At 36.3% G+C, this 17241-nt stretch overlaps 1 protein-coding gene across 1 annotated transcript in view; it reads right to left on the reverse strand.

The window, feature by feature from the left end:
• The window catches only part of DIAPH3 (diaphanous related formin 3), a 923535-nt gene that overhangs the window by 495850 nt on the left and 410444 nt on the right, over positions 1-17241 (reverse strand). Inside the window, exons 15-17 of the mRNA XM_042781617.1 lie at positions 14526-14630; positions 9051-9356; positions 6349-6463 (exon numbers count right to left, since the gene is read on the reverse strand). Of these exons, the coding sequence (XP_042637551.1) occupies positions 6349-6463; positions 9051-9356; positions 14526-14630 (526 nt within the window). The remainder of the gene's footprint in view (positions 1-6348; positions 6464-9050; positions 9357-14525; positions 14631-17241) is intronic.

The raw sequence follows: 17241 nt of genomic DNA on the forward strand, positions 1-17241 counted from the left end.
CACCTATATACTATACAAGAATTATGTCTATTCACAAGGACTTTTGAAATGGTCATTACACCATTCCAAAGACATGCTGTATGACTAAATATGTAACAGAATAGTTTTCTAGACATGAAAGTCTTCTGTTTCTACAAGGTAAACAAACTCACTATCTTTAGCCTTTATCTTCAGGTTCTATTTTCTCTAGAGCTTTCAGAATAAATTTCTGTTCCTTCAGCAACTCAACAGAGAATATAATTGGGAACAATGAGATATTTTCCAATATGCCTAGGCAAGGAAATGCCCAAGCAAGGCATTGCTAACTACCTCATAATTACTTAAGCCCCTAGTCCTTTTCAGGTTCAGCCACACACAAGAACCAAATGAGAAATCCCTAGGGAAATATTCAATTCTCCACTGGCATTCTCCCCAATCTTCACAAATTAGCAGTTGTTCAAATTCCCTTTTCAGAAACCTTTAGAATGTTTAAGATACCTTGCATTCATTCTGGCATCATCTCTCTATTAACATTCATTCCCAAGAAACATATTTCTCTTTAAAATCTTAATGTAGGCTTGTGAGGTAGTTAAGAAATCTTTATCCACTTTTGTTCATACAGAAGAATAAACTGTTTGAAATACAAAGTGACATCCCGAACACAGCCAAGTCCTTGGGATAATCTGTGGTTTATCATTCCCAACCCCAATAATTTGTCCACTGAACTAAGATGTCAGAAATCTAAGCTTGATTTGCTTTTAAGTACATAATCCATTAACTGCTTCCATATGCCATAACTATTCATTTGAGAAATTATTTATAATCCAGTTTATTGCCCCTATCTGGCAAATATGATGCACCTGTTATAAAATGTGATTAGTTCAGAAAGCTTACAATTGTGGAATCACATTTTCATAATAAATCAGTCTGACTGAATTAGACTATTCATATACTTTCAGAAAGCCCTTTAATACCTATTAAGTTAACAGTTTGTGAACAGTAAACATAATTAATATTAATTTTAATTGATAAATCCAATACCAATAACCTGTTAGTATACTTTAATCCATTTTCCAACAGCCTGTAAAATTTAACCAACATATGCTTCCAATCTGGTAAAAAAAATACACAGGTCATTAACATTATTTTGATGATACCAAATGTTCAATATATGAATATTTTGATTAAATTTCCAAGAGATGTATAAACAATGCTTTTTATAACCTTGTTAAGTCTTAACAGAAGCTGAAGGCAGTAAACTGTAACAGTCTTTCCAAAAACCAAAATCAACATTTGTTGTTCCACTCCTCATGCTTACACTGCAACTAAGAGCTAGACTGAGTTTCATTAAGAGTGTAAAAACAGCACTTGTGCAGAGAGCTCATCAGTCATATTCACTACAGTGTCCCCAATACCAAACATAATGCCTAAAATAAAATATGCACACAATAAATATTTGTGGGATTGAGTAGCTGAAGTCAACTGTAAGAAAGAAAAAAGTGGGGAAAAACAGTAAGAGGAGGAATGTGAGAAAGTTGAGATAAAGATATAACTGAATCAGGAAAATATGTTGATTTTACAAGAAAAGGCTTAGAAAGGGGTTCCTGAACTCTTTAGGATGATGACACAAGGTCCGTTGCCATAAAAATAATGTTATAAATGGTCACAGGGAGAAGCTTAGTTTAAAAAAGAATGTAAGAAAAATCTAACTGAAAAATTTAAAAAGAAAGAAAGAAAAGAGATATAATAAAGAGTTAAGAGGAAATGCCCAAGCTATTACCAAAAATATTCTGTTAATCCATGGATAGTTGGGTCAGGGTGGTAGTGGGGGGTAGTTAGAACAGTTTGCAATCAAAAGAACAGGAGGAAAGATGTGGCAAAGATTAAACAAGGTAACATGAAGACCCAGCTCAGGAGTTGGTACACTATAGATGCTCCAGAGACATTTTTAGTTCCTCTTCCTTTTTTAACTCTTAAGGTACGAGACATGCAAAACCCAATAATCTTAACCTAAAAGTCCCAGAAAAGTAAAAGCTGTGTCCACTGTAAGAAAAAAAGCAATAATGACAAAGATCAAAGGGTTTATGAAAGAAAATTTCAAGGTTCTCTTTAAATGATTGGATTCAGTTCTTGTTTTCTTACTATTTAAACTGCTCAGGAAAAATAAAGGTTTGGCAGCCACCATTCTAAAGGCCTGGGATTGCACATTTACCTTTATAATCAGAGAAATAGCCCTGATTTTTAGTCTAAAGAATTACTATAATAGAAAACAGAGCTTTATCATCCCCCTAAAAACTAACTATATTCTTTGTTTATCCGAATACGCTCCTTCCATGCCTAGTCATGAAAAATCAACGATGAAAATCATTCATACCTGAAATTTCCCTTCACCTCCACACAACCAATATCTCTATCATCCCCCTGCTTGCTAGAGAGTGGAGAAGCAACTGTATTTCTATCTTGTACTGAACAATGAAGACTAGGTTTAATTTTCAGTTCTGCAGAAACTACAAAACTGATTTAAACAAAGTGACGTTCAGAGTCATGGTTTCAGGCAAATGTTAATATCTGGACCCAGTGCCTCTGTAGCCAGGCCATTAATGTACAGCCTGGGCAGCCCGTTCACACAGCAGTCCTTAGTCTTGTCTAAGTTTTCAGGACACCACTTTCTTACTCTTTCTTTCTTTTCTGATCTTCCTAATAAAATATCTATATAAAATTTTATTTTTATCTGAACGTAACAAAGCCCTTTCCAAAATATTTAATTACTTCTTGTTGTTGATAGCTGCTGCCAGTCAACTGCAACTCATGGTGACCTTATGTACAATAGAATGTAATGTTGCCTGTGCCATCTTCACTATGGTTGGTATGTTCAAGTCCACTGTTAGAGCTTTTCCACCAATAAATCTCACTGAGGGTCTCCCTTGTCTCTGTTCTCTAATTCACCAAACATGATGTCATCCTCCAGGAACTGATCCCTCCTGATGATGTATACAAAACAAGTAAGGAGGACAATGTTCTGTTGTAATCCATAAAATTTCATTCACTGATTTTTTGAAGTAGATTGCCAGGCTTTTCTTCCTGTCTGTCTTAGTCTGGAAGCTCCACTGAAACTTGTCCACAATGGTGATCCTCTTGGTATTTGAAATACTAGTGGCATTGCTTCTAGCATCATAACAACATACAAATCCACATTGTCTAACAAAATGACAAAGATGGGTGGAGGATTTAACTACCTAAAGTGTCAAAAAGCAGCACATTAAACCAAAAACCAAACCCATTGCCCTCAAGTGAATTCTGACTGCTAGCTATCCTATAGAGGTCCTCAAATACTGTTTTCTAGGAAATATTCTTAAAAATGCACGGCTAAAAATGGTCACCTTCAAGGTCCTTTCCCATTAGCATTTTCAAATGTTAGTATTGCCCAGGAACACAACTCTGGGCTTCCCTCCATTTTCTGCTACTCTGGAAAACATCATCAATTCTCTCAGAAAAAAAATAGCATTGAACTGAGACAAAAGAAGCCATAAGCCTATACCAGGCTAGAAGACAAGTGAAAGACAAATCCTAGACAGAGGGGACAGAATGTACATGTCAGAGAGGGACAGAGCACAGAATATTTGGAAAATGATCATCATTCCCTCACCATAATCTTTATAACTACTATTAGGTTGAGCAAATCTTTTTTCCTCCCCAACCTTGAATCTCAAGGCTAAAGTCAGATGACTTAAGAATTTTTTAAAAGTCCAATTATTTCATTTAGGGCTAACACTACAGCTAAATTAAAGACATGCTAACAAGTTTCCCTTTTGAGCCTCATTAATTAAGAAAGTAATCAGAGTAAAGAGATGAAAAAAAAAGAAAGAGAGAAGCTGGATGTAGCATCACTGAAATAGCTTTTCGGTACCACCATTCTTACCTACGAGGAAAGCAAAGGGACAACTAATCAATTCCAGATTATGAAATCTGAAATTCTAAAGTGTTTTACATGTAAATACACATTTTAACTGCCATATAGCTTCCTTGATTGCCTGAAGAGAGCACTAATGTTATTCAAAGAAGAAAATTTTGATTCTCCATAATCAAAAGGTAAAATTAAGATCTGCTTACTTCACCAGTTTTCCAAGGCTAAAGTTGGTGAGAAAATTCTCATTTTTCAAAGACCTAACTATATCATTTTTAACATTTTAGACAAGATCAATGGTGCTCAAAAACATCTGTGAAAGGCTTTGGATTTACCACAAATTCTGGAAAGCTACCTTAATTTACAGTTATCTTTGAGAAAGATTTACAATTGCAATTTACAGTTATTTTTGGAAAGCATTTCAAAGGAATTTAAATCAATTTTTAATGTATCTGCCAACATTCCATGATTGCTATGATGATCAAGCTGAATCAAATAGATAAAATAGCTAACATGGTACGTAATACACAGTAGGCATTTTAAGAAGTCAATTTTTCCCCTTCTACACCAAGCCCTCCTACCTCCACTCCCTACAATCTCCATTAGCTCACTCTGTGTTCAATGAACGTAAGTAACGTAAGTCTATGGTCATAACGTTCTTTTTGAAAACTGAAAGGTAATGACTGATCTAAGGTCCCTATGCTACAGAACTAATAAACTACATAATGCCTAAAAGTTAACTTGATGATATATGTGGTTATCAGTCTTGAAATGTAAGTGGTAGGTCCATGAGATTAGATGGAATAAATTCATTTTCAGATAAGAGTAAAGCTTGAATTTTTAAAATCACAATGCACAGGTAAAAGCTGTCAGGAAATAATTTGAAAAATAAACACCTTTGCCTTTAACTAAAAGATCATATAACCTACTCACGGTGCCAGCAAAGAATATAGTATATACCATGGACTGCCAGAAGAATGAAAAAATCTGTCTTAGAAGAAGTACAGCCAGAAAGCTCCTTAGAAGTGAAGATCACGTGAGACTGCTTCTCATTTACTTTGGACATGTTATCAGAAGGGACCATTCTTGGAGAAGAACATCATGCTCGGTAAAGCAGAGAGTCAGCGAGAAAGGGGAAGACAGACCATCAACAGGATGGACTGACACAGTAGTTAAAACAGTGGTTCAAAAACAGCAATGATCGTCAGGCTGGTGTAGGACTCAGAAGCATTTTGTTGTGTTGTTGTACAGAGTGTCACTGTGAGTTGGAACTGATTTGACAGCCCCTAATAACAATTAATTATGTGGTCAAACCAAACTCACTGCCATTGAATCGGTCCTGACTCATAGTGACCCCTCCTTGGATTTCTGAGGCAGTATCTCTGCAGAAGTAGATTGCCCAACCTTCCTTCTGAGGAGTGGCTGGTGGATTTGAACTGCCAGTCTTCTGGTTAGCAGTCAAATGCCTCAGACACTATGCATGGTTGGTAAAATTCTGATGAGAAGAACACTTATATTTAGTTTTTGCTATACTGGTGATTCACTGGTACAAACTAAGCCTTCCGTGAGAGTGACAAAGCTTCAATACCCAGCCAACACACCTCACTGTGCAGCCATCACACAGGTATCAGTGGAGGCTTTCATATAGATATGATACTAAAAAAGTTTCAGTGGAGCTTCCACACTTAAAACAGATTAAGAAAAAAGGCCTGACCATCTACTTCCAAAAATCAACCATTGAGAACCCTATGGATCACAATGGCCTGAAGCACAACCGATCATGGAAACGGTGCAGGAGCGGGTAGCACTTCATTTCATTCTGCAGGTGGAATTACCAGGAGACAAGGGCCAACTCAACAGCAGTGAACAACCAGCACTGAAGGGTATGTATTCTCAAGTCAAAATGTTCCCTGTAAGTATCTTCCTTTACAAAAGTAGGATTCATCCCAATGAGCATCTTCAAAAAAGCTGTCATACAGAAAAATTAACCAAGTTTTGTATTCATGATGTACATTTAAAATATTACTTCTTTGACACACTTTATAACAGTGTGCACTTTTAAAATATTTCATTAGATTCTATTATTTAATTTCCCATTAATAACAATAAAAAATTATGGATCAGATCCTTAAAATAATGCTTTCTATAGATAAGTACATAAAAAGTTGTTATTATTATTGTTGTTGTTGTTGTTATGCGCCGTCGAGTCGGACCCGACTCATAGCAACCCCTCCTTGGATTTCTGAGGCAGTATCATTACGGAAGTAGATTGCACCATCTTCCTTCTGCAGAGTGTCTAGTGGGTTTGAAACGCCAGCCTTCTGGTTAGCAGTCAAGTGCCTTAGGTACTACACTACCAGAGCTCCCGACTAGCTGCCTGAGGCTTCTTTAAAAGCCCTACATAAAAAGTAGCAGCATTAAATTACAAAATACTAAGTCACGAATAACCAGTATTTTAAACTTACCTTTTTGTTGGCAACAAAATGTGTTCTCAAGTTTACAAAACAAATCCACATTTTCATACTTATTTTCATTTACTTTTATCCAGAAACAATTTTCAGTCATTTCCTGAGGTCTGATCTGTAATCAGAGAAAAGACTGATTGATTAATAGTTGCATGTTTCACCTGTCAAAGCCCAATGTATAGACTCAGAGCCCCATAGCTACCAGCTGATGTTTATGAATTAATTCCCCTGAAATATTTTCACTCAGTGTGTTCAATGAAACACAAATTCTACAGGTTGCTAAGGTTTTATTAGGCAAAGGAAAGTGTCCACTATAAAACAGCTCAGGAAATGTTGAGTGAAACAAAGTTTAATTTATTTATTAATTAGAGTCTTTAATAACGGTCACTGACATTATGACGCTTGGTGTACAAGATATACTAAATAGTATTTCCCAAGTTTAGATCACCATGAAACCATCTTTCTGCAGATCATCTAGCATAAACCAGTGACAATGAAGCACAAGCTGGCAAGGCTGCATATGAAAATCACTTCAGTTGTGACCCTTTTTTGCGGCACTTTTTAGTAAACAGAGGAAACTGATGTATTAGACTGTGATCCAACCTCAAACCAAACCCACTGCCATCAAGATGAATTCTGACTCATAGAGACCCTATAGGACAGAGCAGAACCACCCCATATGGTTTCCAAAGCTGTTACTCTTCACAGAACCAGATAGCTGTATCTTTCTCCCATGGAGCAACTGGTGGGTTCGAACTACCAACCTTTTGATTAGCAGCCCAGCATTTAACCACTGTACCACCATGGGTCCTTTAGAACGTAATAGCCAGATATATTCAGAAATGTCTTAAGTATATATTAACAGATGAATAAATGAATTTGCTGAATAAATAAATGAGTGAATGAAAGGAAGAAGGAAAGGAAAGTGATGGTCTATTCCTTCACTGGTACAACAATATGGAAATTTTTAATCCCTTCCCTCTACCACCATCCTGAACATCAACTCACCTCCCAGGCTTGTATCAACCATGAATGTACCAATAAGTCTGATCATCTCACAGCACACACAGCAGCTTCTGCCACAAGATATTCTATATGGCAGCCCCGAAGTGGGTAATGCTAATGGGCCACATAATCATATCAAAACTGTTGCCAAGTTGATCCCAACTCATAGTGACCCTATAAAATAGTAGAACTGCCCCATTGGGTTTCTAAGGCTATAATCTTTACAAAAGCAAAATGACATAACTTTTTACTCAAAGTGCCTTATGAGTTGGAACTGCCAAGCTTTCGGTTAGCAACTAAGCTCTTAACCACTGTGCCACCAGGACTCCTTAAATGTCCCATTAAAAAACAAAACAAAACAAAAAAAACCTCACTGCCACCGAGGAAATTCCAACTCATAGTGACTCCCATTGGGTTTCCAAGGCTGTAAATATTTACAGAAGTAGATCATCTCAATTTACTCCAGCTGACGGGTTTGAACCACTGACTTTCTGGTTAGCAGCTAAATGTCTTTCCCACTACGCCATCAGAGCTCTTCAAATGTTCAATGTTGTTGTTGTTGTTATGTGCCATTGAGTCAGACCTGACTCATAGAGACCCCTCCTTGGGATTCCGAGGCAGTATCACTATGGAAGTAGATTGCCCAAGCTTCCTTCTGGTGGGTTTGAACCGCTAGGCTTCTGGTTAGTAGTCAAGTGCCTTAGGCACTACACTAAATTAACAGGATTGCAACTATCTATTAAAAAAAAAATGCCGATCCCAACCCTAGGGCAATGGATTCAGTTTATATATTGCTCAACCCTCTTCTCTCATTCAATGAGCACAGAAGACTATAATGCACGGACTTGTCCCACATTGGTGAAGAAATTCTCTCCACCCTTCAGAAAATTGACAGAAACAAGATTTAGGAGCAAAAGAAAGTAAGATGAAAGTGAAAAACTGGGGTCCTAGGAAAAAAGAACTTGCCTCTCTTTCCTGTTTCTTCCTTTTATATATTTGATACCCTTTCTTATCATTAAATGTATAAAACCTAGAGACTCAATATTAGTATATGGACCCCTCAAAAAAGGGGTACTAACCATGCATAGGAATCAACTCAATAGAAACAGGTTTAACTAAAACACTAGGCCTCTTCTACGTCAGCACTCTTAGCAGGTAATTAAGGTCCAGCCAAGCTAACCTCAGAAATTTCAGAATTTCCCTAGAAACTACCCTCAGAACTGGGCTCATTGCTCCAGCTAATAATTAACTAGCCCTCAGTCGAGCCTTGTTCTTTTCTACAGGACCTCTCAAAAGAAGTTACAGTTGGTTGAGAATTTAGGATTCAGAATTCCTATGTACTGACTAAATAGCAACTTTTCATAATAAGTAATACTTTTCCCCGTAACTTCCAATATAGAAAGCTCCAAAGAACACTTAACATTTTTGTACTTTTAAGAAACATTCTTCATAAACATACAATTCAATCACAGCAATGTTAAATTATCAACTCAAGTGCAAGTCAAATTCCTTCTGACAACTAACATTGACACTGACTACATTTATAAACAAGACAGCCTTCATCAATAGCAAAGGGCTTTGTTTCAGCACTTTTATTATTTTGATTATGGTTCACATTAGAAATTATATATATAAGTAAATCCAAAAGTAAGTTTTAATCTATATAAGAGGATGTTTTCCCCACTTATTTGTTTTACCTTTAACCAATTCAATCTTCTCATGCTTGTTTCAGGTTTAAATTCTTTCTTTGGTTTCAATCCAAAAGGCAGGATTGGTGGAGGAGGAGAATGCTGTCCACTGAGAAACCCAAGGGGTGGTGGTGGAGGAATGGGGCCACCAAATGGTATTGATATCCCTGGAAGTGGAGGAGGAGGGGGAGGAGGTGGTGGAGGTGGCAGCCCTCCACAAGAAGACATTTGAGGAGGAACGAGTGCTGGGTGGCCGGTCCCATCTTCTTTTGATGGGATCAAAGAGGTACTTGTATCAGCTGGCAAGGCACCAAACTAGAGGGAAAAATAAGAAGAAATACAACTTATAAAACTCTATAAACCATGTAAAAGTATAGTTTTCTCAAAAAAAATAAGGTATTAGTTTAAACCAAAAATGACTGAATATCTGTAGCTTTATATGATTCAACCTAGTAACAGAATTTGTTTCCCAATTAAAGAATATAATTATAGTTTTTGTTTTCATAAAAATGTAACTGCCAGAATATTATGCCCCAGTTTGAAGGCATTATGGTCATCTAGGCGGTGCTGTCCCAGAGTGAAATGGATAGAAAGATCCAGAAGATTTAAAAATCAGCAGTCTCTAGGTGACACTGAAGCCATAGGAGTAGATAAAGTTCACCCAGAGAGAATATGTAGCACAAGAAAAAGTACAGAATTTTCTGAAACACTAACATTTAAATGATGAATAAGAAATAAAGTTCAGAAAATAATGCTATTGCCACATCATACTTTGCTTAAACCTTTTAATGATGTCCCAATGTACTTGAGAAACGATCTAAAATTCTTAGTAAGGCTAAAAAGTATGACATTATCTGGCACCTAATAAATGGTCTTTCAAGTGACTTCCTCCCAATTCCATGAATGTGCCAACCTCACACCTATTTCAGGGCCTTTCAGCCTGCTGTTCCTTATGTCATGAACAGTCTCCCCACTCATTTCACTTGGCCATCTCCTACTAGTCCTTTCAAGTTAGCTAAAACAACTCCTGGGTGGCACAAATAGTTAAGTGCTCGAATACTAGTTATAAGATTGGTGGTTTGAACTGAATCAAAGCTTCCTCAGAAGACAGATTTGCTTGTGAAAGATCACAGCCTTGAAAACCCTATGGGGCAGTTCTACTCTGCAAACATGGGGTCACCATAAATTGAAATGATTCGATGGTAACTAACAACAACAAAAACATGTTCTTTCCTCTTGAAAGCCTTCCTTAACTACTCACAGTTCTGCCCTCTATTTTACACTTTGTACTTCTCCTTAACAGTTCTTAACTAAAGTATTAGGCAATTATTAAGGAATCATTAACATTTGCCTTTTTGATAGATCTAAGGTTCATGAGGGCAGTGACTATGTTTGACATATTCACTACTCATTTCTTAGCACTTAAAGCAATGCCTGTCACAGCAACCAATCAAGAAATACGTGTAGGATGAATAAATTAAAGGAACTAAAAACCAAACTCACTGCCATCGAGTTGGATCCAACTCATAGCGATCCCTCCTTGGGTTTCCGAGGCGCTATCCCTACAGAAGTAGATTGCCCAACCGTCCTCCCAAAATTAAAGGAAGAGTGTCATAAATCACAAGGGAAGAGAGTGTCGCCCCCTACCCCCAGAAAAAGACTGTTCCGCAAAGTAAAATACCACAAGTAACATCAGGAGTGAAAAAGAGTTCACTTTCTCCATTGTTCATTTTTGTCCTGTTTCTGTGGTATTGTAAGAATGGGAGAATAACTGGAGTCAGTTAAAGAGTAAATGAGAGTCAACTGTAGTTGACAGTACAGAAGGAATATTTATATATCCTTTCAAGTATTTTAACTTAAGGAACTAAATTATAACCCCTAGTCATATTGTCCCTAGCACTAACAGTTAAGCATTTAATCACCTTCCAAAAGTTGGTGGTTCAAACCCATTCAGAGGTGCCTCAGAAAACAAGCCTGGTGGTCTGCTTCTGAAAGGTCACAGTCCTAAAAACATTATGGAGTGGTTCAACTCCACACTCTCAGGGTCACCATGAGTCAGAATCGACTCACAGGCAACTAACAAGTCATATTGTGGTGACTTATGTGTTGCTATGTTTCTGGAAGCTATGCCACAGGTATTTCAAACACCAGCAAGGTCACTCATGGTGAACTGGTTTCAGTGGAACCTCCAGACTTAGACAGACTAGGAAGAAAAGCCTGGTGATCTACTTTCAAAAATCACGCTGTGAAAGCCTATGGATCACAACAGAACAGAGTTCCTGAAGTGCAGTGAATTACTTAATATAAGCCGTCTAGCCATGACCTTCATTCTGTGATGTATTGTAAATCTTAGCCTGTATGCCTGTAGTTATCATCCCATTTTGGAGTGATTTGTCTGTTATACAGATGAGTCACTGTCTTACTAGAAGATGTGATTCAAGCCACCACCTTCAGTTTCCTTGAGGGTATGGTTTGCATCCAATATATATGAATGTTCTGGCAAAGTTCTGTCTGCATCTGGTTCATCACCATCTGACTTCTAGTTCTTGGGACTTGAGCCAAACCTGATTCACCAGCTTCCACAACCCTGTGAGCCAGCAGCCCATTCACTGACCTGCTGATTTGGGTTCGTCATTCCCTGCAAACACAGGAGTGAGAAGTAACCTCCAGACTGACACTGACCCACAGAATTAGGACTTGCCTCCCACAATCACATAAGCCATTTCTTTGGTGGTTTTTAAGTTGTGTGAGATGTAACAGTGAAATCAGAGAACCCTAAGACGAGACAGAGATAACTGAGGGGAGTAGGAAGAATTGAGGTTAGAGATGATAGAGTGTTACAACAGTTTGGAAAATTCAGGACATTTGGGGGCACCAGCAAAGTTGAGTGCTGATCCCTCTAAAATAAATTATTCATGCAATGCTACTCACTTCCTTTGGACAAATCATAAAGAGGGATCAATCAGTAGAGGAGGACATCATTTTAGGTAAAGCAGAGAGCCAAAAAGGAATGGTGAAAGATAGACTCTTGGTGAAATGGACTAGCACAATAGCTGCAGTGATGGATCAAAAAATGCCAATAATTGTGAAGGTGACTGGGGACAAGGCATGGTTTGCTCTTGTTGTACGTAAGGTCACCATATGTTAGAGATGACTTCATGGCAGCTATCTGTTTTCTTTCCATTATGTGCACAGAGGTTTAATAGATGCATTTAAGAGTTTAAAAGATAGATTCTAACTATTATAAAGAAGAACCTCTTGGTTTCTATATAATTTTTGCTATATGATTATATACTTGAAATTACTAACTTCAATTCTGAGCTATATGTTAATGGGTTATATATATGCATTCATGTATACACACATCCTCCTTATCCACCTTGCAAAAATAAAGAGCATTTAAAAAATGTTAACAAATCATTTAAAATGATACAATTATGAAAAATAGATCAGAGATAAAAGCCTAAGATAATCATAAAGAAAAAAAGTGATATAAAAGAACTTGATACCATAAATTAGAGAATAAGCGTCAAAATAATAATAATAATTAAGTCTAAAGAAGAATTACTTTAGTATTACTTTTTGTTTGTGATCATGGATGGTGCTGCATTTAGAATTTTAAGGATATATGCCTCTTATACTGACACTCAATAAACATTTTATAGTTACTGTTTATTTCTTGGGGAGCTCTGGTAGCGTAGTGCCTAAGGCATTTGACTGCTAACCAGAAGGCTGGCGGTTCAAACCCACCAGCCACTCCTCTGAAGGAAGGTTGGGCAATCTACTTCCAAAGTGATAACGTCTCAGAAACCCAAGGAGGGGTCACTATGAGTCAGATACAACCAGACAGCAGTGAGTTTGGTTTGTTTGTTTATTTATTTATTTATGGGGGGGGGGTGTTATTTCTTAAAACAAAAATATGCCTACATTTCTGCTCTATAATAGTTTTATTTGGTAGTTATTAAATATGATTAGCTTGAATATACCTTTCATGAAGCCATTATATCCCCAGCACCTAACCAAGTGTCTGGTTGCTGAGTTAATGAGGAAATGTAATCATAGAGAGAAATACAAATTAATAGCTACATGAAAAATTTGCCAACTGTGCTACAAATATAAATATGGTCACCATTATTAAGTCACAAAATCTGTGCTTTCTCTGATAGTCATCATAATACACAAGTCATCATTATGTATAATTTAAAGCAAACTAATTCTTAGTTTGATTTCATTTCAGTTTCAAAACATACATTTCTTCCTATTTTACAAAAAAGTACTATTTAACAATAACTTATACAAAGATGATAGATATATTTCTTATCAACTGGACTTTTCTAGAGTAGATTTATAAGTATTCCTTCAACTGGGAAAAATTAAAAACAAAATTTTTGAATTTATATAGCCCAGACCAGGAAAAACTTGTCATAAATATTTCAGCCGTTATCTATAACTCAATCTAAATTATGTAACACGAGAAAATGTTTATTTCAATACAAGACTCAAGAACTACATGGGAACAATGAAAAAAATTGACAAAATGCAGTATACTTCCTTCCTGAGACACTAAAGGCATTAGATCAGTGAGAAGAATTTTCTTATAGAAGGGAGATTTTAATTTATTTTGTTTTTCTAAAATTGAACATTAACATATAACTACTTCTTAGGTTGTCTTAAGACAGCCTCATAACAAAGCTATCCACCAAGTACTTAAAAGGAAACAAAATTGCCAATAATATAGGGAATAGTATACTTGAGACTATTTCACCATAACCATAAATTAGGATGAAAAGAAAATAGCAAAACTATACTTATGGCTCATCATCCTGTATGTAAATCCACATAAAGAAATCTAGCTATGAATATTTTGCCTCCTTACTTTCATCCATTTAAAACAGAGATGATGTATTTCTTGCTATCTAAATGTTTTATGTATAGAGGGTGTATGTGAGCTATCTGCTTCATAATCTAGATTTGCTCTCTTTTTCATCATGTTTTAAATCTGTTTACTTTTGGAAATTGAAAAATTATCAGAAAATGTTCCTATTCAGCTAGAGGTTATCTTTCACTGCAAGGTACCCATAGGCTGAACGTTTTGAAAAATAAATAGCTTGAGCAATAATTTCTTATAGTGGGATTAAAATCAGTGATGAATGACAAATCTAACAGTAAAAGACTTTCTTACCCTTTATGCTTAATTACTTATGAAATATGTGATACAGGAGCAGAAGCAAAACTCAAATGAACCATAAGGTAGCAGATTAATTAGTAAAAACTGAGCATATTCCTAAATGCAAACAGAAAGAAAATGGCAACATACATTGTTTTAAAATAAACAGAGCAGAACAAAAATGCATATAAACAAAACTATGAAAATATACGTCTGCAATTAAAATTTAAAAACTTTTCACACACTGAAGATACTTCATGACCTTTGTTCCCCTGGTGAGGTTTCAATATCCAAATTCATTCAGGATGGTATTTTACCTGAGATTTAAAAGCTTGTAATTCTGCTTGAAGCTCATTAATCTTTGCCTCTTTTTTCTGCAATTGAGCCTGAGTATCTTGGTGGTCAGTAAACTCTTTTTCAAACTGAAAAGATAAAAAAGAGAGAGAAAGATGGAAATGACATGCACTATTCTTCCCATACCAATATACCTCTAATGATCTGTCAGTAGAATATAAACTTCTGAATTGGTATTATGAAAGCAATAGCAGATTTTTGCTAAGTCACTCACAGGCTTTCTATGGGTCCCTCCAGGTCCCACCAAAATCATTCATTTGCAAGGGAGCAGACAAAGCCAGAGATGGAATCTGTGACCTTCTTCTCTCAGCAGAGCAAACTGGCCCACAGTTATCTGCAACCTTGGCATTTTGCTTAAAAGTCCCTAAATATCATTGTGACTTTGTAAAATAATAGCAAGCACTGTGCTGAAATCTCTGCCCACCACCTGCAAAATACTTAGTCTTGAAACTTATCTGAAGTTGATCATCATAATTTAAAAGAATTTCATTTTCTTTTTTTCATTAATAATTTCATTCTGTAAATGCATCAATTTCTCAATTCCTCCTTATAATAATATCATGAGATTTAAAAACCCTCACATAGGCCCTAACGTTCAACAACTAAAGAGAATAAAGTCTGTCATATTTATTATTAATCTTCCAAAGATAAATTAATCTTTCAAAATCCCTAGTGCAATATCATGTGTGAGAAAAGAAAATCATAAAATTTGGTAAAATAATTGAGTTTTCTAATTTATATAGTCATTCATCAAGATCTCTCATTCCCATCTTATATTCAAATAGCTTCACTCTGCAATCATCATGACTGAAAATCTTTCCTAATAGAGGTGAATTTAAATGAGGTATTGTCTCATAATCAACAATAAGTATTTGACTCTCAAAAATATATAATAAAAAAGAGGACTTCCGGTAAGATGAAGAAATAGGCAGACAAGCAACACAGACCCTTTTCAACAAAGAAAAGAAAAAACAATTAACAGAGATACAGAATATAATCCTGGAGCCCTGAGCTTTGAAAGGAGCTGTACAAAAGTGCATTATGCACCAACTAGTGGAAAACCTGAAGGAAAACAGTGAGTACAGAGATGGTCGCAGCTGTGGACTGTTAGCTATTCTGATGGGATAAACACCCTGAATTTTTCCAATTGGTGTTGGGACCTGAGAATTGACCTAAAGATCAGCCTTGGTCACCAAGGGCTGCAGGGACAACTGCACTGGTGGCCTATGAATAGGAAGAGAAACAGCAAGGAGGGAGATAACCTGAGCTGTTGACTTTCCGCTGCCCAAAGGACACAGCCATTTTGATTGTTTACATGCAGCAGCCATTTTGGGTATTTAAAGTGACTGAGAGCACAGACAGTTTGAATGTTTGTAAGTGGTAGTCGATTTGGATACTTAAAATGATCAAAGGCGCAGCCATTTTGAATGTTTAAAAGAGGTGGCTATTTTGAGTAAAGTGATCAAGGGTGCAGCCATTTTGAATCTTTAAAAGTGGCAACCATTTTGGATTTTAAAGTGATAGCATTCTCATTCATATTCCAGGAACCTAAGAATAGGCTCTGTTTGCAAAGGTCAGCAGGAACTTATGAGAGGCTGACAACAAGAAGGAGACAGGTGATGAGAATATAAGTGCTGTCAACTAATGAATAGAGGAGCACAGTACCCTGCTTGCATAGATAACATACAAACAAAACAAAGAAAATAAAAATCATGGGCAAGACACTCCAACATAGAATCACAAATTAAATATAAACACAAAAATGTCACAATGCCTCGCAGACAACAGAGCATCACAGCCCACACAAAGAAGCAAGATAAAGCAGGAGAAACAAGAGACCAGGATACAGACCCAAAACACATCCCTGAGGAAGATGCAGCATTGGAACTCCCTGATAACAAGTTCAAAAGAATTATATTTAGGTATCTTCAATGAACTGAGAGACAGATCAAGGAAGACATGGAGAAAACTCTAGAACAATTTCAAAAGACAATATAAGAACAAAATGACCAAATAAATGAAAAATTAGAAATGATACGAAATCTACAAACAGAAATCCAGAAGATTAATACTAAATTTTCAGAAATAGATAAAACATTGAACAGGCAAAGGAGCAGAATTTTATCAATGGAAGACAGAATTAGGGAGATTGAAGGCAAATACCTAAACACTTCCTTGGAAAGGGATAAATCAGAAAAGAGAGCAAAACAAAATGAAGAAATCCTAAGATTCGTGTGGGATACCATCAAAAGGAATAACCTACATTTAATCGGAATTCCAGAACAGGAAGAGACAAATAAAACCACAGCGAAAACTGATGCAGATTTGTTGGAAGAAAATTTTCCTGGTATGATGAAAGATGAGAATATATCCATTATTCAAGAAGTCCAACGAACCCCAAACAGGATAGACCCCAAAAGAAAATCACCAAGACATAGCATTATCAAACGTACAAAAACAAAGACAAAGAAAGAATCATGAGAGCAGTATGGGAAAAACAAAAAGTTACTGACAAGGGGCAACCAATAAAACTAAACTCAGATTTCTTGACAGAAACCATGCAGGTGAGAAGACAATGGGATGGTATACATAAAACCCTGAAAGAGAAAAATTTCCAACCAAGAATTATGTACCCAGCAAAACTGTTCTTCAAATATGATGGTGAAATTGGGACATTTC

The sequence above is a fragment of the Orycteropus afer genome, unplaced genomic scaffold (assembly GCF_000298275.1).
Source record: "Orycteropus afer afer isolate SDZICR_OR568_19922 unplaced genomic scaffold, OryAfe1.0 scaffold00138, whole genome shotgun sequence".
Classification (NCBI taxonomy): Eukaryota; Metazoa; Chordata; class Mammalia; order Tubulidentata; family Orycteropodidae; genus Orycteropus; species Orycteropus afer.